Source organism: Temnothorax nylanderi, unplaced genomic scaffold (genome assembly GCF_030848795.1).
Source record: "Temnothorax nylanderi isolate EJ_2023f unplaced genomic scaffold, tnyl_v1.0 TNYL_tig0389_pilon, whole genome shotgun sequence".
Taxonomy (NCBI): Eukaryota; Metazoa; Arthropoda; class Insecta; order Hymenoptera; family Formicidae; genus Temnothorax; species Temnothorax nylanderi.
In genome coordinates this window covers 36,831-56,724 of record NW_027249451.1, presented here as the reverse complement: position 1 = coordinate 56,724, position 19,894 = coordinate 36,831, and the positions used below count along the sequence as shown (strand labels likewise).

At 47.0% G+C, this 19,894-nt stretch overlaps 6 protein-coding genes across 6 annotated transcripts; 1 reads left to right on the top strand and 5 right to left on the bottom strand.

Moving 5' to 3' along the window:
• The first annotated feature begins 1,834 nt into the window (after positions 1 to 1,834).
• On the top strand, positions 1,835 to 3,503 carry LOC139782116 (putative nuclease HARBI1). The gene is made up of 4 exons (XM_071721067.1): positions 1,835 to 2,116; positions 2,249 to 2,545; positions 2,721 to 2,923; positions 3,200 to 3,503. The coding sequence occupies exons 1-4, from the start codon at positions 1,835 to 1,837 to the stop codon at positions 3,501 to 3,503; spliced, it is 1,086 nt and encodes a 361-aa protein (XP_071577168.1).
• Positions 3,504 to 4,422: 919 nt separating this feature from the next.
• On the bottom strand, positions 4,423 to 6,426 carry LOC139782126 (uncharacterized). Its single transcript, XM_071721076.1, has one exon. The coding sequence runs from the start codon at positions 6,424 to 6,426 to the stop codon at positions 4,423 to 4,425; it is 2,004 nt and encodes a 667-aa protein (XP_071577177.1).
• Positions 6,427 to 6,558: 132 nt separating this feature from the next.
• On the bottom strand, positions 6,559 to 9,549 carry LOC139782125 (uncharacterized). The gene is made up of 2 exons (XM_071721075.1): positions 8,515 to 9,549; positions 6,559 to 8,010 (listed from the first exon to the last, which is right to left on the bottom strand). The coding sequence occupies exons 1-2, from the start codon at positions 9,547 to 9,549 to the stop codon at positions 6,559 to 6,561; spliced, it is 2,487 nt and encodes an 828-aa protein (XP_071577176.1).
• Positions 9,550 to 10,706: 1,157 nt separating this feature from the next.
• On the bottom strand, positions 10,707 to 13,150 carry LOC139782124 (uncharacterized). The gene is made up of 4 exons (XM_071721074.1): positions 12,947 to 13,150; positions 12,543 to 12,756; positions 12,122 to 12,220; positions 10,707 to 11,062 (listed from the first exon to the last, which is right to left on the bottom strand). The coding sequence occupies exons 1-4, from the start codon at positions 13,148 to 13,150 to the stop codon at positions 10,707 to 10,709; spliced, it is 873 nt and encodes a 290-aa protein (XP_071577175.1).
• Positions 13,151 to 15,108: 1,958 nt separating this feature from the next.
• Positions 15,109 to 16,248, bottom strand: LOC139782123 (uncharacterized). The gene has a single exon (XM_071721073.1). The coding sequence runs from the start codon at positions 16,246 to 16,248 to the stop codon at positions 15,109 to 15,111; it is 1,140 nt and encodes a 379-aa protein (XP_071577174.1).
• Positions 16,249 to 16,944: 696 nt separating this feature from the next.
• LOC139782122 (uncharacterized) lies at positions 16,945 to 19,167 on the bottom strand. Its single transcript, XM_071721072.1, has one exon. It carries the CDS (start codon positions 19,165 to 19,167, stop codon positions 16,945 to 16,947), a length of 2,223 nt encoding a protein of 740 aa, XP_071577173.1.
• Positions 19,168 to 19,894: the final 727 nt, after the last annotated feature.

Below are 19,894 nucleotides of genomic sequence, written 5' to 3'. Positions count from 1 at the left end.
GATAGGTCGAGGTCTGTTAAATCGCGCGATAAACGCGCTTCCGATCGAATTACATATCCCCGGCTATCAATTTTGCGGTCCGGGAACTCATTTAGAAACACGATTGGCAAGAGGTGATCGGGGTATTAATCCATTGGACGCAGCGTGTCGCGAGCACGACATAGCCTACTCGCGTAGCAACGATCTCGCAGAACGACACGTCGCCGACAATATACTCGCCGCGAAAGCGCGAAAACGTGTCACCGCGAAAGATTCGACTCTCGGAGAGAGCTGCAGCTACAGCCGTCTGGGCGGCCATGAAGGCTAAAACGAAACTCGGTATGGGTTTGAAAACGAAGAAAAAGAAGAAGAACAAGCGAATACTTCCGGTAGCGAAACGCGGCGGTATCCTGCCAATCCTGCCGTTGTTGGGAGTTCTCGGCTCGTTGGTCGGCGGAGCGGCGGGAGTCGCAAAGGCTGTGAACGATAACAAAGCCGCGCGGCGTCAGCTGGAAGAGATGCAACGTCATAATCGCGCCATGGAAGGTCACGGACTTTATCTCGCTCCGTACAAACGCAGACGGGGAATCTCGAGGAAAAAAAAACGTCGAGGAGACGCTAAAAATCCCCAAGGGTGTAACTACCAACGTACAACTGCAACGAGAGCGGTATCGTGAATTTGGATAATACTGAGGGACCGGGTACTCACTGGGTGGCGTACGCGAAGAGGGAAGATCGTGCCATATATTTCGACAGTTTTGGCAATCTTCGACCACCGAGAGAATTGACGCAGTATCTAAAGAACAATGTGACGAAGATAGAGTACAATCGCACGCCTTATCAGCGATACGATCAGCGCAATTGCGGACAACTGTGTCTGCGCTTTCTACAGTCGATTGACAATCAATTTAAAGACCGGCGTTACGCTGTTTAATCTCAGTATTCATTCAAACATGTCACTGACATTTACGCTCACAGGCAAGAGCAGCATCCTCGCGGTAAGCTACTTTTCCGTCATGGATTTGAGCGACGGCGATTACGAGCTCGGTCTGACAGATTTTGAAACCTATCACACAATACCGAATGTAAATTCGTCGAACAATAAATTCTACTATGACGACGACAAGGAGATTACCATTCCCGAAGGATCGTACGAACTGCGTGATATAGGGCGGTATTCATAGTCCGTTCTTATATTTAAGACCGTCTTAAGTTCGATCTTAAGATGTCCTCTAGATTCATAGTTGCGACTTAAGGTAATCTTAAGATCGCACCTTAAGTATTACCTTAATGAAGATCGTCTTCAAATAAGACAGTCTTGTATGACGTAAAAAAGTGCAAATAAGACCGCCTTCATCAAGTCGTGTCAAATGAGCTATTGAGGTGATCTTATTTGAAATCGCTAGTGAAGAAGGTTAAGTTACAGTGTCGTATTGGCCGCAGGGAGAAGTGATCCGCGCAGTCCTTGGGCTACGGCATCAACCCGAGTTCCCGACAGTGGGTCGCGAGTCGCGAGCGTGTCGTGTCCGTCCTCCGTCCGCGTGGAAGAATCTCGTCGTAGTCGTAGTCGTAACCTACGCCCGCTCGGAGTCGAGTCGTCGTTGTGCAACGCGAGGAGAGCACGAGCGAGCGTGCCGTAATGGGCGAACGAAACGTGCATGCGCTCGCGGCGTGAGCACAGCAGCATCATCTATTCATCTTCGCGTCTGACCACTCCGACCTCGGACCTCGGACGCGGGCGGAACGTGGAGAAATCGCGTGCGAAATTTCGCTCAAAGGCCACATCACGAAGAAGAAGAAGACAGTGTCGTATTGCGTCTTATTAGTAAGGTAATTTCAAAAGAAAAGAAGAAAAATGGATATTCAAGCAATTAATATTGAAGAAATTGAAGATATCGAAGATCTTGAAGTTATAAGAATTCCCAAACGGTATATCCGCGATGCAAATAACCCATTCGAATTTTATGAAGAATTGGAGTTTAAAAGACGCTTTAGATTCTGTAAGGAATCTATTTTATATAGATTATTACCCAAAATAGAGCAGTATTTGACGAAGATCAACAATCGTGGTCTACCTATTTCTCCTGCTATACAATTATTAGTCTGTCTACGGTTTTATGCAAGTGCAAGTTTTCAGGTTAGTAGCATGATATATATAATATATTTTATACATTTATACATTATTGTACATAATATGTGTGCGTGTGTACGTGCATGTGTGTGTATTAAATGATTAAAATAATCGATTTTTGTGTATGTGAAATTACAGATGGTTATTGGAGACACACTGGCATTATCACAACCAACAATATCCAGAATTATTTTTGGTGTGTCAGCTCTGCTCGCTAGTTTGATTAAAGAATGTATAAAAATGCCCACTATTCCGGAAAGAAAAAATGAAAATTATCGATTATTTCGAGTTCTTGGATATGGTAACGGAGCAATTGGTTTACCAGGGATTGATGGTGCAATTGACTGCACACATATACGTTTAACACATACACGATTTCATGGTATTGACGAAGTATATCGTAATAGAAAAGGATACTTTTCACTAAATGTGCAGGTATGTTATTAAATGTTATTTATATTTGACAAATATGCTAATTATACCAAACAATTATTTACATACTGCTAATATATATACATGTTAATTTTATATATATATATATATATATATATGTACACACACACACACAACACATTTTAATTATGTTTGTGTTTACTTCAATATAATAAAGGCTGTTGTTGGACCTCGCATGGAATTTATTGACATTGTACCGGAATATCCTGGCAGTCAACATGATAGCAGGATTTTTCAGAATTCAAGAATATATATGCAATATGTACAAGGAAAATTAAATGGAAAGCTAGTTGGTGATTCTGGTTATCCAACTTTACCATTTCTTTTGACACCAATAGAAAATCCTCAGACAGACGACTAATGTAAGAATATTTTTCTCGTATTCAATATCAAAAATATCACATACTCATGTATGATCAATGATCACTTTATTAAGAATATTTTTTGGGTATCAAGTAAAATTCCATTTTACATTCAAGATAACTTCAATTCTGCAAAATATGTATTCAATCAGATTGTGCATTTATTCAATCCATGCCTCACATAGTTTGATCTATTTTGCAAATAATTTCAAAATAGATTAAATTATGTGAGGCATGGATTAAATAAATAATATATAAGAAATATCTCTATTATTTTCAGGTACAATACTATTCACGGAAGAACGAGACAAATTGTAGAAAGAACGTACGGCGTATGGAAACGACGATTTCCTTGTCTCTCAAGAGGACTCAGCACAAAATTGTTATGCTCTACAACTATTGTAATAGCATGTGCAGTGCTACACAATCTTGCACTTATATTTCGCGATGAACTTCCTGAGGATGATGAAGACGAGCCACGTGACGAATATGAAGAAGTTCCAGTGAATCCACCACATTGGCAGCCAGGAGAAGGATTTGCAGTACGACAAGCACTTATTGAGCGTTTATTTAGATAAATTTTCGAATACAACACACAATAAATTGTACAATATTTAGTCTGTCGAATGTGAATTGTATTATTACACGTAATCCAACAACAAAATTAAAAAGTAAAAAAAATTGTAGATATTTGTAGGTTATAACAAAATATTTATTTTTATACGTAACAATACATATTAATATGATCTATTTTATTGTAAGTATTACACATGTAATGTAGTAGCAAAAAAAATAAAAAAATGTATTTGTAAATTACAATAAAATATTTTTTACACATAACAATATATATTAATATGCTTTGTTTTTGTTCGCGAAATCGCTGATTAATCCCGGCGATGGTAGCGGGATGAGAAGGACGCGCGTGGAGGGTGTTAACGAATTATTCCTTTATTTTTTGTGTAACTCAGACCACAGTCTGAGCCGTCTTTAATGAAATATGTACAGTCTGACCTGAGAAACGATGAGCGGTGTATAATGAGAAGTCTTTTGATGCGCGAGGCAATTGTATAAATTGCCTCGCTCGTGGTGATTCGCCCGTGAGCCGTTGAGACACGTGGCGGTCGGCACTCGCGCACGTGTGAGCCTGAGTCGTCGTGTTGATGTACCAGAGCTGGCTGGGGTGAGCGGTCTCTTTACACTTTACAGTCTCTTGGCAGCTTCAATCACTGCGAGCGGCACGGTATACAGTTCTCCTCGAGAAAAGACACAGAGCACACGTCGTACTACTCGTCACAGAGCGGACATGCTTTTTCACACTGGCCCGAGGGAGAAGTCAGCGATGAGCGCGCCCGTGCTTGCGCAAGCTGCCGCGTCGATCCGGCCTGTCGATACCCGATCGATGCTGCCATCTGATGAGATGGCGCAACGTGATAACGGAATCTCGAACATTCCGCCCGCCATCAGCAACCTTGTTGATGATTCCTTACTCTTGATCCTTTATCCTGATGAAATGGGTAATATGGCAAGCTTGGCAATTGGCCGGGTGAGCGTCGTGGTGGCCGTCTTGAGGGTAACCACCCTAGTAAGTCCATCCTTTCCGGGGTGCAAAGCCGTTACTCTTGCGAGTGGCCATTTGCACGGTGGAGAGCGTTCGTCGGTGAGCAGCACGAAAGAACCCACCTTGATGTTGTTGTTAGGATGATGCCACTTGGATATCGCCTGCTGGCGTTGCAGATAATGCGCCGACCATTGCGCCCAAAAATGTTGAACATGCTGCTGGATGAGCTGCCACCGAGATAGTCGCGAGGTTGCCAGGTCGATCAGAGATGGCTCGGGTATGGTAGTGAGTGGACCTCCAATGAGAAAATGACCTGGGGTGAGCGCTGAGACGTCTTTAGGGTCGTCGCTCAACGGTTCCAAAGGCCTTGAGTTGAGGATGGCTTCGATTTGCGTAAGCAACGTTGTTAGTTCTTCCGTCGTGAATAGAGTCTCCCCGATGGTCCGTCTCAAATGAAACTTCACGGACTTTACAACCGCCTCCCACTTGCCCCCCATGTGTGGAGCACCTGGTGGGTTGAACTCCCATCTTATGCCGTCAAGTTGCAAAACTTGAGCAATCCGTTGATGTTCTTGAGCGCCTTGGACGAACATTTTTTTGAGCGCGGCGTCTGCTCCAATGAAAGTTGTCCCGCAGTCCGAGTACATGGTCTGAGCAATTCCCCTTCTCGCTGAAAATCTTCGGAAGGCTGCTATGAATCCGTCTGATGAGTAGTCACTGACTACTTCGAGGTGAATTGCGGAGGTGGAGAAGCAGACGAACACACAGATCCATCCCTTGTATGTTTTCGCACCTCGTCCCTTCCATGTCTTGATGGTGAGCGGTCCGGCATAGTCGACTCCTGTATGAGCAAACGGATGTGACGGCGTAACCCGAGAGAGAGGTAGTTGGCCCATCAGTTGATGAGCACGGATCCCCCTCTGCCGAGCACACACGACACACCGTAAGATATGAGACTTCACCGGAGCCCGTCCGCCGATGATCCAATATTGTTGCCTGACATGAGCCAATGTCAGCTGTGTTCCTCCATGTAGGGTACGCAAATGGGCGTGGGCGATGATTAAGGTTGAGAACCGTGAGTGGCGCGGTAAAATCGCCTGATGTTTGTTGTCTTGAGCTAGTGCTGATTGGTTGAGGCGGCCGCCAACTCGGATAACCCCTTGAGCGTCTATGTACGCAGTCAATCGACTGAATGCGTGAGTAGGTGGTAGTCTCGAATTGGCCGTGAGCATCTTGATCTCATGCGTGAAGTATGCCGCTTGAGTAGCCTTGATCCAGAATAGTCTGGCCTTCTCCAAAGCTGAGTGCAAGTCCAGTGACTTGGCTCGGCGCTTTCTCAAGAGAGAGATAAACCTGAAACAGAGAGCTGTTACTTTCAATAATTTATTGAGGGTTGAGTACCTATATATGAGGTCCCAGTGGTATTCCGACTGAGATGCCGCTGCATGTAGCGCAATGCCAGGACGGGCCTCACTGCAGCTCAACTCGTCCGACAGCGCGGGTTGTGATGGCCATGCTTCAGGTGTGAGTATCCACGGTGGTCCCGTCCACCATAATGAGTGGCTTTGGAGTTGAGCAGTAGTCAAGCCTCGGGATGCGCAATCGGCTGGATTGGATGTACCAGGTACGTATCTCCAGTGTGCCTTTGCAGTGAGATCTTGAATCTGAGAAACTCGGTTTTTCACAAAATCCTTCCAGCGCGATGCATGAGATTTGATCCACGTGAGTGTCACAAGAGAGTCCGTCCACAAGTGAATTGCTGTAACGTTCAACTTCAAGGTGGCTTGAACGTATCGCATGAGCCTTGAGAGCAGCAGTGCTGCGGAGAGTTCAAGTCTCGGGATGGTGAGCCGTTTGAGCGGTGCTACCTTAGTTTTGGAGCACACCAATGAAATCGTGGCGCCGTTTGAGCTGCGGACGGTGATATATACGACTGCAGCCATTGCTAGTTGAGAAGCATCAGAAAAGCCGTGAAATTCCACTGACGAGGTACTCCATGTGTTACACCATCGAGGTATTGAGATTCTGCTTAAGCTGGTGAGTTCTTTTCTGATGGTGAGCCATCGTGATGAGAGCTAAGATGGCAGTGGTTCATCCCATCGGAGCTTATGAAGCCACAGCTCCTGCAAGAGCACCTTCGCCTTGATCACTACTGGTGATGCAAAGCCTAGTGGATCGAATATCTGAGCCACTTCAGACAAAACGAGGCGTTTGGTGAAATGATTGGTGTGCGATGAGATCCTTGTTGAGAATGTGAATGAATCTTCGTAAGGAAGCCAGTTTAATCCGAGGATTTTGGTTGTGCAATCGTCAAATGCAATTTGTGAGCCCTGTTCCTTTTCTGCTTGAACCGCAGTGAGCACATCTTGATGAGTCGCGTGCCACTTTGATAATGGAAAACCGCCCGCCATGCACAAATTCTTCAGTTGCACTGCAATTTTTATCACCTGCTGAACTGTGTCGGCGCCTCCAAAAGTGTCGTCAACATATCGACCCTCAGTGAGTGGCGGCACTGCAAGGGGAAACTTATGGCCTTCATCCTTCACCAGTTGCAGAAGTGTTCGCACTGCTAAGAACGGGGCACCCTTGGTACCATACGTGACCGTTGTTAGATAATTTTCCACTTCCTTGAGTTGTTTGTCGATCCAGAGGACCCGCTGTAAATTCCAGTCATCCTTATGTACGTTGATTTGCCTGTACATTTTGGTGATGTCAGTTGCCACTAAATGCCGAAACTGTCGAATCCAGAGCAAAACGTCTGTGACGTCTAAATGCAACTTGGCTCCCGTGTACATGATATCATTGAGTGAGCGGCCGGATGTAGATGCACTCGAGCCATTAAACACCACACGTAATTTTGTGGTTGCACTGTCTGGTTTGAGCACGCCGTGATGTGGCAAGTAATATTGCGCGTGCTGGCTGGAGACGGGTGAGGCCTCCGTCATGTGATTGAGCTCTCGATATTCTGTCATGAACTGATGATACAGGCGTCGATAGTTGTCATCTCGTGCGAATCTTCTTAGTAAGCCCTGCAGGCATCGATGCGCAGTGTGATACGAATCCCCAAGAGTATCAGGTGATGATTTTAACGGAAGTCGAACCGTGTATCGACCTGTTGAGTCCCGCGAAACAGTGCTCTTGTAATATTCTTCACATCTTTGCTCGTCAGGCGTAAGATCATGAGTATTACTTGCAGGCACTTCTTCTTGTGTCCAGAATTTCGCCAGCAACTCGTCGAGAGCATCTTTTCTCTCCTGAATCGAGGCATGATGCACTGCAGCAGATGCCGATGATGATGTGTCGACAGGTCCGAGAACGAGCCATCCAAAAATTGAGATCTGCGCAATTGGCATCAATGGATCTTGTTTGATGATGTTGGGCTTGATGATCTGCCCATATGAGTCAGCTCCAATGATGATATCCACTGGCCGTGGTGTGAGAAAGTCTGGATCGGCCAAGATTAACTTGGTGAGATGCGGCCATTCCTGTGGTGCAGCGTTGAATGATGGCAAGATGTTGGTTAACGTCTGCAGAATGTGAGCTTGAATGATGACGTCTGATCTTGAGTGAAGTGAGCGGAGCTGGAGTGAGGCAACTCCTCGAGTTTGAGTTGACTTTTCGCCCCCAATTCCAGTAATGATGATGACAAAATGATGACGAGGAATGTTGAGCTGACGAATGAGTGATTCAGAGACGAAGGTGAGTTCTGAACCTGAATCGATGAGAAGCCGTACGCGCTGAGTAGTCACAAATGAATTTATCTGAGCCAGGGCCGTAGCTAATAATGTTGAGTGTAATGAGCGGGCCAAAGGGGAGTGAGCGACGATTGCACCATCTTCCTATTGAGCTGACGCAGCTGAGCTGGTGCTCGGCTTCGCTGATGAGTTCGCCTGATGAGCTTCATGCAGCATCGTGTGGTGTCGGTTGGTGCACTTCTTGCACCCTCGTGAGCTCTTACATGAGCGGACGTTGTGGCGGCCGAGGCAATTGAAACAGAGCCTCCGTGAGATGACAAGTTTCTGTCGTTCTACCGGTGAGAGGTCCCTGAATTTGGTGCACGTCACCACGAAATGCGTGCCGTTGCAGCAGTCACACGGGTATACCGTGGAGCCGTCTGATGTTTCCGTGCGGGCTGGTTGAACTGCCGCATGTTGAGCTGTCGAACGCCTGGATGTTGAGGCGACCGTGCTCCCTGAGCTGGCCGTGGACTCTATCCTCTCGAGTGCTCGTGCTCGAGAGGTGAGAAACTGCTCGAGCTGCTCGAATCGCGGATACTCGCGCGTGGCTCCTAAGGACGTCTCCCACTGCTCCTTCGTCTGGCGATCCAGCTGCCTGGACAGCTGGTACACCAGGATGCTATCTCCCAGATCCTGTGAGACGCCCAAGGCTTGCAGGCCCTTTATTCCTTCCTTGAAGGTGTTGAGCAACTTGTCCAGTGATGCGGCGTTTCTCTGCACTGGTGTTGAGCTGGCAAAGAGTTGGTCCAGATACGACTGAATGAGCAGGCGTTTGTTTTCGTAGCGCTCGACGAGCATCTCCCATGACGGGTTGAGAGAATCTCCGGTGAGAGGCAGTCCGGAGATGAGCTGAGCAGGTGTGCCTTCAAGCGAGAGTCGCAGATAGTGAAGTTTTTCCACGTCAGTGATTTGTCGGCTATCAAGGATAACGGCCCTGAATAGGTCGCGGTACGTGAGCCATGTAGCGTAATCGCCCTTGAATGACGGGATGTTTATGTCCGGCAGTCTCTGTTGAGACTGTGCGGGCTGCGCCGGTTCAAGCGCCGCCTTCGGAGCAAGCCTCTCCGCCAATGCGCCCTTGAGCTTCGCCAGAGAGCGACGAGCCGCCATGCACTCTTGCGCCTCCACGGCGAAGGCGTTTTGCGAGAAGTACTCATGAGCGATGAGCGCAGCCGGCCATGAGACTTCGAAATAGGCGTGTTCCTTAAGGAACGCCTTGTGCACTTCCTCGAGCTGGATCGAGATCTGGAGGATTTCATCCACCGACGTGTCATCCGCGGTAGATGGCAACGTTTGGCTAATGGCCCGCACCGTTGCGATGCGATTCATCTGCGTCTGCACCTTCAGCGTGAGCTCCGCGGACAGCCGCGCCGGTGAGCCTTGGCGTTCTGATGTGCGCTTGTCGGCCGGCAGCTCGAGCAATGGCGGGGTCTTCCCACCCGTCCCGGTTTTGGCGGGATCCGTCATGATGAGCCGCCCCTGAGCTGTTCACGATGAGAAACCTGAGAAACGTCGAGACACGTGTAAGAAAATGCTGCACGAGACGAGAACGTTCGAGGAACGCGAGAGAAAAGCGTTATGCGAAGCGAGAGTCATGTATTGAGCACGTGATACTGTTTATGTGACACTCGCGAGGGCGCGTGAACACTTGTGTAACACTCGCGAGCGCGCGTGAGAATGTCTGTCTTTCACTCGCGAAAGCGCTATAATGTCTACGTGGCACATCGCGAAGGGCATGCCCTTTTCACGTGATCTGTGTCTGAGTTACACCATAAGTTCCACGCATCCGGCTCGAAGGACCAAATGTTCGCGAAATCGCTGATTAATCCCGGCGATGGTAGCGGGATGAGAAGGACGCGCGTGGAGGGTGTTAACGAATTATTCCTTTATTTTTTGTGTAACTCAGACCACAGTCTGAGCCGTCTTTAATGAAATATGTACAGTCTGACCTGAGAAACGATGAGCGGTGTATAATGAGAAGTCTTTTGATGCGCGAGGCAATTGTATAAATTGCCTCGCTCGTGGTGATTCGCCCGTGAGCCGTTGAGACACGTGGCGGTCGGCACTCGCGCACGTGTGAGCCTGAGTCGTCGTGTTGATGTACCAGAGCTGGCTGGGGTGAGCGGTCTCTTTACACTTTACAGTCTCTTGGCAGCTTCAATCACTGCGAGCGGCACGGTATACAGTTCTCCTCGAGAAAAGACACAGAGCACACGTCGTACTACTCGTCACAGAGCGGACATGCTTTTTCACACTGGCCCGAGGGAGAAGTCAGCGATGAGCGCGCCCGTGCTTGCGCAAGCTGCCGCGTCGATCCGGCCTGTCGATACCCGATCGATGCTGCCATCTGATGAGATGGCGCAACGTGATAACGGAATCTCGAACGGTTTTATTATAAGTATTGTATTGCGTAGTTATATTGCATAATATAGGTAGTAAAATAAAAATATATATAGTATAGTAAAATATATTATAGTTAAAATCTATTAGATTCTGAGTGTGTAATCTTTTTCTTTTTTTAGCAGAATTTCAGCTAATTCTGCTTTTGCTAATGATGTTCTAAGCTCTACTTTATTCATTTCTTTCAAATGAGTTTCTTTAATAGTAGCCATTGTTTCTTCATGTCTCAATTTTGCTTCTGCCAATTGTCGTTCTTGTTCTATTATATTTTTTATTCTTGTAATTTTTACTTCGTCTTCCGTTTCTGTAAACTTGCGCTTTTTCACAGTCTTGTTAGTTTCACCTGTCATATCAATTGTAAATTCGTGTTCCTTTTCTATGAACTTGGGCTTTTTCAAAGTCTTTTTAGTTTCAACTGGCAGCAACATATCAGCTATAATTTCTGTAAAAAAGATATAACATCTAAAAGTGTCAAAAAATAATTCAAAATACATACAGACATACAGATAAACTTATATATATAAAATATACATTTGTTACATATATTTCTAATTACTATCATATATTTGAATAGCACATACCTTTGGGACTTGATGTACTAGGTGCGCAACTAAGTTTCCGGGTTTTTTTGATCAATAAAAAATGGAAAATTTCAAGAGAAATACAAAAAATGGTTTATTCAAAGTATCGTCCCTCGCTAGCTATACATTTTCGCCATCTCTCTGGCAATACATGAATACCGCGACAATAAAACGACGCGTCTTTGGACCGAAACCATTCATCCAACCAATTTTGCACTTCTTCGAAATTGGTCAAGTGTAGCCCAGCCAAGCCATGCGCCATCGACCGGAACAAGTGATAATCGGAAGGCGCCCGGTCTGGCGAATACGGCGGGTGCGGTAGCAGATCCCATTTCAGCGTTTTGATGGTGTCCTGGACGATGGAACTGCGATGGCACGGAGCGTTGTCGTGCTGCAATATCACTCGTTCGTGTCTCGTGTCCCATTCTGGCCGTTTTTCGAGCAATGTATGGTTTAAATTGATCAGTTGTTGTCGGTAGCGATGCCCATTGACAGTTTCGCCCGGTTTCAGCAGCTCATAGTACACGATTCCTTTCTGGTCCCACCAAAGCGCTCCTTGTCCTCAGTGTCGAAATCGCCACTTCTGAAGCGTTTAAACCAATCTTCACAGGTAGTTTTCGATGGTGCATGTTCGCCGTAGGCCTCCTCAAGCAAACGACGTGCTTCAGCTGCATTTTTTTTCAAGTTAAAGCAGAAAAGCAGCTTCCCGCAAATGCTGTTTATTTGGCACAAAACTCGACATCTCCGTTGTTAGAAAAAATATTTTTGCATTGCGATATGTGTTTATATAACGACTGGTTATTGTTAACAGATATCCAAGCTATAACTTCAGACAACTTCAGACATGTAAGTCGAGTACATGTGTTATTGGTGCCATCTATGTGTGAAACCCGGAAACTTAGTTGCGCACCTAGTATTACTTTCACATAAAATGTTTATTGAATCGTTCTCCTTATTATTGTCATCTAATTCAATTTCTGCCATGTCATCCATAATATTGTGCACCAGTCGTTTTCGATCTGAAATTCAGTGAAAAAACAATGTAAAAACAATAGCCATTTATAATAAGCGAAACAATAGCTGTTTGTAAAAAATTAATAAAACAATAATTATTTTAATTGAATAATAGAAAATGGCAATCACAGTGCAAGTAGAGTTTACATACATAAACATATCATATTATTTATATATTGGATATGGTATTAAATCTTTAAATATTCTTCAGTTAAAATACAATGCCTATATTTTTAAAATATAAAGATATTATTCCTTCACATATGCTCTCTCAGCTCTTATAAGCTTGTACAATGACAACTATTTACTATTGATAAATAAACTTACCTTCTACTTCTTTATCATCCATATTTGATGAAAATAGTATAGGGGCTGTGGCCATTAAAGCAGGTGCTATTAAAGCAACATCTGGATCCAGTTCTGTGGAGGGTGTTTCTGGTCTTCCACCTGTAGCAAATCTATTTTGTTTTTTCTTTGTTATAACATCTCTTTGAGTTTGCTTTATGTTGGTCCATAGCTTCTTTAACTGCTGTACACTTCTCTATAATAATAAAAAATTATTATACAAAATGATATGTATATACTGATAGTTTTGATAGCAAACACAATAAGAATATTTTAGCAAATTAACTCAATTGCGTATATTATACACTTATATCATATTAAGCTCATGTTTTACTGACATAACCTATTTACATAACCTAATTATATTTTATAAAATTCTCTCTTACCTCTTGCGTAATCAATGAAGAGTTGTTAAATTCTTCACAAATATCACTCCAAACACTTTCTTTCTTTCGAAGTGTGTCAATATTACTTTTATTACATTCAATAACATGTTTATATTTATTTAATATTTGTAAAAATAAACTTTTTTCAATCGGTGTATAATGTCTACTTTTACTGCTTTTACTTTTACTATCTGCTGTTGCCATTTTCCTTTATATTCTCTTCCTTTTTCGTTTTCTTCTTTATTTATTAGATTCTTATAAACTGTCTGTTTTAATTTCGTTAGCCCCCGAAAAATCAGCTTAAGGTAGTTCTCCGGTCCTTGTACTAGAGAAAATCGATTTTCTTTAGATTTTCTTGAAACTGAATATACGTTAATTTAAGTGTGCTTTATGCGTGGTATAAACTTCAGTACCTCTTGCGGTATAAAAAATCAAGATATTGAGCCTCAAAGTTTCAACTTTTACTAAATTTTGGTAAAAATTGAAACTTTGAAGGCTCAGTACTCAGTATCTCGATTTTTATACCGCAAGAGGTACTGGTACTGAAGTTTATACCACGCATAAAGCACACCTAAATTAACGTATATTTACAGTTTCAAGAAAATCGAGAGAAAATCGATTTTCTCTAGCACAAGGACCGGAGAACTACCTTAACAACGACACTTTGCGAAATATCCAACACCGGCGACGACGACGACGGTCCCGCACTACATCGCGTTCGAGGTTCGAGGTTATGTCTCACGCCGGAGAAGATATGTCGCGCGCGTGAATTAAGCACTCCGCGCTTCTCGCAACGGGACGCACACTAAAAACGACCGGTACGAGACGCGTGACGAAAAGCGTTAAGCTGTCACTGACTTTCAACGACACTTTGCGAAATATCCAACACCGGCGACGACGACGACGGTCCCGCACTACATCACGTTCGAGGTTCGAGGTTATGTCTCACGCCGGAGAACGGGAGAAGGTATGTCGCGCGCGTGAATTAAGCACTCCGCGCTTCTCGCAACGGGACGCACACTCGAAACGACCGGTACGAGACGCGTGACGAAAGGCGTTAAGCTGTCACTGACTTTCGCGCTTCTCCGAGAAAAACAAAGAGAAAAAATCTTTGTGCAACGCGCGGCAAAACTAGATAGAGCGACATATCGCAGAATATCCCTCTGTCATTGGTTGTTCTAACAGAATTATTCCGAAAGTTCCCGAACGCAAATGAGCATTGTCTTGAGCACAGACTTTACAAAGATAAAGGATACAAGACGATCATAAGTATAAGATTACCTTCTTTATATAAGATTACCTTATGCATGGACTATGAATTCATAATATCTTAAGACAATCTTCGTTAAATAAGATGATCTTCATTAAGATGATCTTAAGCATTTCCTTGAGAACGGACTATGAATACCGCCCATAGACATGTATCTGAAACGCGCTCTTTTATGGGACTGTTGTGTGGTCGAACCACGGACGCTGTGTGTCAACCTTGTAGGAAGGTTCGATCGTCAAGGCTAAGGTCACGGTTTAAATTAACGACTCCTTGCTGATTACTCCACTTATAACATTTATTCAATTGAAGCTGTGGCGAGCGGTAGGTTGAGCCGTGGGGAGACGGGGGGAGACGTCGAGTGCCAGCGGAGGCGCACGCTGCACCTGATCTCTGCGGTGTCGGTCGACACGTTACGCGCTCTCGGCGAGTCGGATAGCGAAGCTCCGTTAGACGTACAGCCAAGACGCGGACTCGGAGTAGCCGTTCGTGTAGTAGACTGCGACCACGCACCGGCATGCAGCACGCCTGCTTGCATATAGTTGACTCGATTGCGATCTCAGCGGTAGCGATATTTAACTGGCTCAGATTAAGCTCGGGCAACCAAACGGAACTAGGCACGGCTTAGAACCGTTTCGTACCGGCGTTGAATGTCGACTCGCCTCTCTGTGCTCCGAAACTGTCGAATTTCCATCACTCCCACTGTTTGACACGCTGTGGGAGGGGGAGTCGCACGTGGGGCGACGAGCCATGTGGCTCAATGGGACGAGGGGCTGTCGCGGCGCGGCGCTTCTAGCATATTCCGGAACATACCGCCCGCCTCGAATGGTTACATTCGAAATTAATCGTTTTTACAACAAATGACCCCAAGGGGCGAGACAAAATATAGTATTAATTAATGAGTGGTGCCGCCCGCCATGGCGGACTCGATGGGCTGTTCATTGTTGATGTCCACTGGGAGAAAACACAATTTATTTATAGGGCGCTTGTATTCGGAGCGGCTCGTCTTTACGGTGACGACTCGCGTTAGGCCGTCTTCGCCGGGATGACACATGATTATGCGACCAAGTTTCCATTGGCTCGGCGGTGCGAGCGGGTTGCGCATTAGTACTATTTGACCGTGTCGGGCCAATCGCTGGACGGTGCGCCATTTCGGCCGTTGCTGAAGGGTATGCAAGTAATCGTGCGACCAAGACTTCCAAAAATCCTCGGTAATTCGCTGAGCCAGCTGCCACCGGGACAGTCGGTTTTCGTTAAGGTCGAGCACGCTAGGCTCGGGCGCAGCTACAAGTGACGCTCCTACTAGAAAATGACCGGGGGTCAACGACTGATAGTCGTCGAGATGTTCGGATACGGCGGCGAGAGGTCGCGAATTTAGGCATGCCTCAATGCGGCAGAGAATCGTCGTCATTTCTTCATACGTGAGTGTATGCGTTTCGATGCAGCGCCTTAGATGGTGTTTAACACTTTTGACGCCGGCCTCCCAGAGACCACCGAAATGCGGCGCGGCCGGCGGCAAAAGATGCCAGGTCGTTTTTTCAATGATGGAGCGATTAAGGAAGTTGGGTTCGCGAACGGCTTGATAATAGGCCGCGGATAATTCCCGATCGGCGCCGTGGAACGTCGTTCCGTTATCGGAATACATGTGGTTAGGTAGACCGCGACGCGATACAAATCGATGATAGGCTGCGGTGAACGTAGCTGCGGTGTAATCGCTGACAAGCTCGAGATGTATGGCCTTAGTCGTCAAGCATATGAACAGCGCAATGTACGCCTTGGTAGATTTATGACCGCGACCACGGGCGGTCCGTGTGGCGATGGGCCCGGCGTAGTCGACACCCGTACGGAGGAACGCGCGGGACACTCGAGTGATTCGCATAGCCGGTAGTTCACCCATGAGCTCGTTTGACACTTTCGCCGTCTCGCGGGCGCATCGGACACACTTGTGCAGAATGAATCGAACCGTAGCGCGGGAGCGCAGAATCCAGAATTCCGTGCGTAAGGATGCGAGAGTGAGTTGGGACCCACCGTGCATGGTTCGGAGGTGGTGGTGCTCGATGATGAGTGACAAAAGCGGATGTGATCGGAGGACGATGGGATGTTTCTCTGCTTCTGGGAGGTGAGACTTTTGTAGTCGGCCGCCTACGCGGAGGAGGCCGTCAGAGTCGATGTACGGATGCAGGGGTCGGAGTGGGCTGGCCTTCGGCAGCGCGGTTTTGTTGCTTAGACTCGAGATTTCGTCGCGAAATGTATCGTTTTGCATGGTTCGAAGCCAATAAATTTTTGCGTCGTGAATTTCGTCGACGTGGAGAAGGGGGAGGCGTGGATCGCTTGTACTTGCGGAGTCGCGAGACTGGGGGCGGCTGCTTGACCGCCGGACGAATCGAAGCACGTACGCGGTAACGCGCAAGAGTTTCGGCCACGAAGAGAACCGAGAAGCGAGATCCCACGGCTCCGGGGGGCTGATAACGCACACGACCTTCTGAGATTGCGCCTCGGGAATACTGTCCTCGGACTCGTGATCGACTGGGTGATCACGAACGGGCCACGACTCCGGGGGATTTTTCAGCCATGATGGGCCGGTCCACCACAACGGATGTAGCTGAATCTCCTCAGGGGCGAGACCGCGCGACGCGCAGTCGGCTGGGTTGTCATAGGTGAGCACGTGACGCCATGCGACCGCGGGGATTAACGTCTGGATTGCGGAGACCCGATTGGCGACAAATGTTTTCTAGTGGGAAGGAGCTTTACTTAGCCATGCGCGCGCTATGGTCGAGTCTGTCCAACAATGGCAGTCGACCGTCGGAATTTGAAGAGTGGAGCGGACGAAATATATAAGACGCGCAAGGAGATGCGCGGCAAGCAATTCGAGACGAGGCACAGTAAGCGTTTTTAGAGGAGCGACCTTGGATTTCGCGAGGAAAAGCGAGACAGTCACTGAGCCGTCTGTATGCACTGTTCGAAGATATACGGCGGCGGCGTATGCTTTAGTAGATGCATCAGAGAACCCGTGTAAGGTGAGATGCACTGTGTCCGTGCCCTGCTGCGTCCAGCGTGGAATGTGAACTTGATTCAAGCACGGAAGTTTTGAATGGTAAGTTACCCATGGACGGAGCTGATTGTCCGGAATCTCGTCATCCCAGTTTAACTTTAAGAGCCAGAGCTGCTGCATGAAAATCTTTGCGGTTATTATGACCGGAGCCGCCCAGCCGAGCGGATCGAAAAGTTTCGCGATTGTTGAGAGAATGGCGCGTTTTGTTGTTCCTGGATTTTGGTTAGCGACTTGAAAGTGGAACACATCATGACTCGGATTCCAGGCAATACCGAGAATTTTGAGATGTTCATCGTTCTGGAGAACTTTGGTGCTCGCGAGGCCATGATCGGAGGGATCGAGGTCGGCGATGAGCTCCGGACAATTGCTCGCCCATTTTCGGAGACGAAAACAACCCTTATCTAAAAGCGCAGTTACTTGGTCCCGAGTTTGACGCGCGAGAGCTTTGTCGTCGGCGCCGAAGACACAGTCATCGACGTACGTTTCTTCAAGGAGGACGGACACCGCGAGCGGGAATTGCGATCCTTCGTCGGCGGCGAGCTGCTCGATAGACCGAATGGCCGTAAAGGGCGCGTAGGCACAGCCGTACGTGACCGTGAGCATCCTATACTCTTCTACGGGCTCCGAAGGGGACCGACGCCATAGAATGCGCTGATAATCTGTGTCGCGAGGGTCTACAAGGATTTGCCGATACATTTTCGCTATATCAGCGGTGAAAACATATCGGTACTGCCTCCATCGTAGGATCACGACGACGAGATTCCGCTGGGGCTTTGGACCGATTAGGAGGTGCTCGTTTAAGGATGTGCCCGTTGTTGTGCGCGCGGAGGCGTTAAAGACCACGCGGAGACGCGTGGTTTCGCTGGTATCCTTCACTACGGCGTGATGCGGAATGTAGTATCGTTTCGTGACATCGACGACCGAATCTTCCGGGGGAATCTTGGCCATGTGGCCGAGCCTAAGGTATTCGTCGAGAAATTCGCGATATTCGGTGGCATTGTTCGGCTCACGTTCAAGCCGTCGCTCTAATCGTTTGAGACTCGAAAGGGCGGCGAAGCGGGATTCGCCTAACTGAGGAGGGCCGCGCTTGAATGGGAGCCTGACAACGTACCGTCCTTCAGGCGTGCGAGTATGCGTGGTTGCGAAATGCTGTTCACATTGGAGTTCCTCGGGGCTCATGTGAATCGTCCGGGGAATTTCTTCGACCTCCCAAAAGCGTCGAAGGTCGGATTGGAGGTTGTCGAGCACGGTTCCGTGGTGGATTTGCACGGATTCACGAGGAGAGGGAGGAGGGGAATCTACGGGACCGGAGAGGATCCACCCGAGCGTGGTATTCTGAGCAATCGGCTCATTTTCGGCCCCTTTCCGAACTCCCTCCAAGAGTAATAGACCGAAGAGATCGGCGCCGATGATTAAATTGATCGCGTCAAGCTTCATGGGTTCGCTATCGGCAAGCTTGAGTCCGGATATGTGCTTCCATGCACCCATGGACTCGACGCGGCGTGGCTTATACCGAGTGAGCGTTTTCATCACAAGCGCGGTTGTCGAATACGCGGGTCCATCGCACGACGCGGGAGTCAGAGTAATGTTTACCGCGTGGCGGATGATGGAGTGAGTGTCGCCAATGCCTGTGACGCAGACGGAGCGTGAGATTTTCGGTAATCTCAGGCATTGGGCGATCGACTCAGTAATCAAGATAGCGGCAGACCCTTGGTCTAAGAGGGCGCGAATCGTGATCGCACGGCCCTGCGAGGAATGCACGCGGACGCGCGCGGTGGCAAGCAGAATTTGCGAATTCGGCGACACCGTTTTCGAGACGATATGTGACGCGACCTTGAAATCGCAGGTTTTACCCTCGATTTCCCCAAAGAGCCGGGAATCTACCGGTCTGACGCCTGACATGTCCCACAACAGCGGGGCAACCGAGGTGCAAAAGGTGCAGCCGAGTGGACAACCCGAGGAGGCCGAACAGCAAAAAATCTTGACTCAGGCAGGCCCGACAGTAGACGAGGGCACGAACGAGTCACCTCAGTTCGAGGAATTACCCGACGAGGAGGTCCAGAGGCTGATGGCGAAGGGCAGAGCGGAAATCATGGAGAGTACATCGCCCGGCAGCCAGATTTTCGCAGCAGAGGTGGAGGTGCAGCAGGAGCTGCAACCGGAGCAGAACGGCCAGCAGGACCAGAACGAGGAGAGCGTATACAACTCACAAGGGAACCTCGCGAAGTGGAAAATTCTGATTTTAATATAACTTTCCACACGTGTAGGGGGAGTAAAAAGATGAATTTAGATATTTTTTATAGCTGCCCAAAAACGGTTTTAAAAAAAATTTTTTTTAATTTTTAATCAAAATTTTGTTTAAAAAATTATTTTTAAAAAATATTATTAATGTTGTCGAATAGAAGAGATTTTACTGTAAAACTTTTATAAGAAACATTTTTTGATATCTCAAATATTTTTCGAGATATATCGAGAAAAGCAAAAAACCGCTCTACTATGAGCAATGGTTTCACCCCTTAAAACCGTTTTTGGGCAGCTATAAAAAATATCTAAATTCATCTTTTTACTCCCCCTACATGTGTGGAAAGTTATATTAAAATCAGAATTTTCCACTTCGCGAGGTTCCCTT

Excerpts from the sequence above, each read along its gene's own strand:
- LOC139782116 (XM_071721067.1), top strand. The coding sequence starts at position 1,835 with ATGGATATTCAAGCAATTAATATTGAAGAAATTGAAGATATCGAAGAT. Across the intron at positions 2,117-2,248 it reads ATGCAAGTGCAAGTTTTCAG|ATGGTTATTGGAGACACACT; the intron begins GTTAGTAGCATG and ends GTGAAATTACAG. Across the intron at positions 2,546-2,720 it reads ACTTTTCACTAAATGTGCAG|GCTGTTGTTGGACCTCGCAT; the intron begins GTATGTTATTAA and ends AATATAATAAAG.
- LOC139782126 (XM_071721076.1), bottom strand. The coding sequence starts at position 6,426 with ATGGCTGCAGTCGTATATATCACCGTCCGCAGCTCAAACGGCGCCACG.
- LOC139782125 (XM_071721075.1), bottom strand. The coding sequence starts at position 9,549 with ATGAATCGCATCGCAACGGTGCGGGCCATTAGCCAAACGTTGCCATCT. Across the intron at positions 8,011-8,514 it reads AATTCAGGGACCTCTCACCG|ACGTTAACCAACATCTTGCC; the intron begins GTAGAACGACAG and ends CACATTCTGCAG.
- LOC139782124 (XM_071721074.1), bottom strand. The coding sequence starts at position 13,150 with ATGGCAACAGCAGATAGTAAAAGTAAAAGCAGTAAAAGTAGACATTAT. Across the intron at positions 12,221-12,542 it reads GGATGATAAAGAAGTAGAAG|ATCGAAAACGACTGGTGCAC; the intron begins GTAAGTTTATTT and ends ACTGAATTTCAG. Across the intron at positions 11,063-12,121 it reads AATAAACATTTTATGTGAAA|AAATTATAGCTGATATGTTG; the intron begins GTAATACTAGGT and ends TCTTTTTTACAG.
- LOC139782123 (XM_071721073.1), bottom strand. The coding sequence starts at position 16,248 with ATGCACGGTGGGTCCCAACTCACTCTCGCATCCTTACGCACGGAATTC.
- LOC139782122 (XM_071721072.1), bottom strand. The coding sequence starts at position 19,167 with ATGTCAGGCGTCAGACCGGTAGATTCCCGGCTCTTTGGGGAAATCGAG.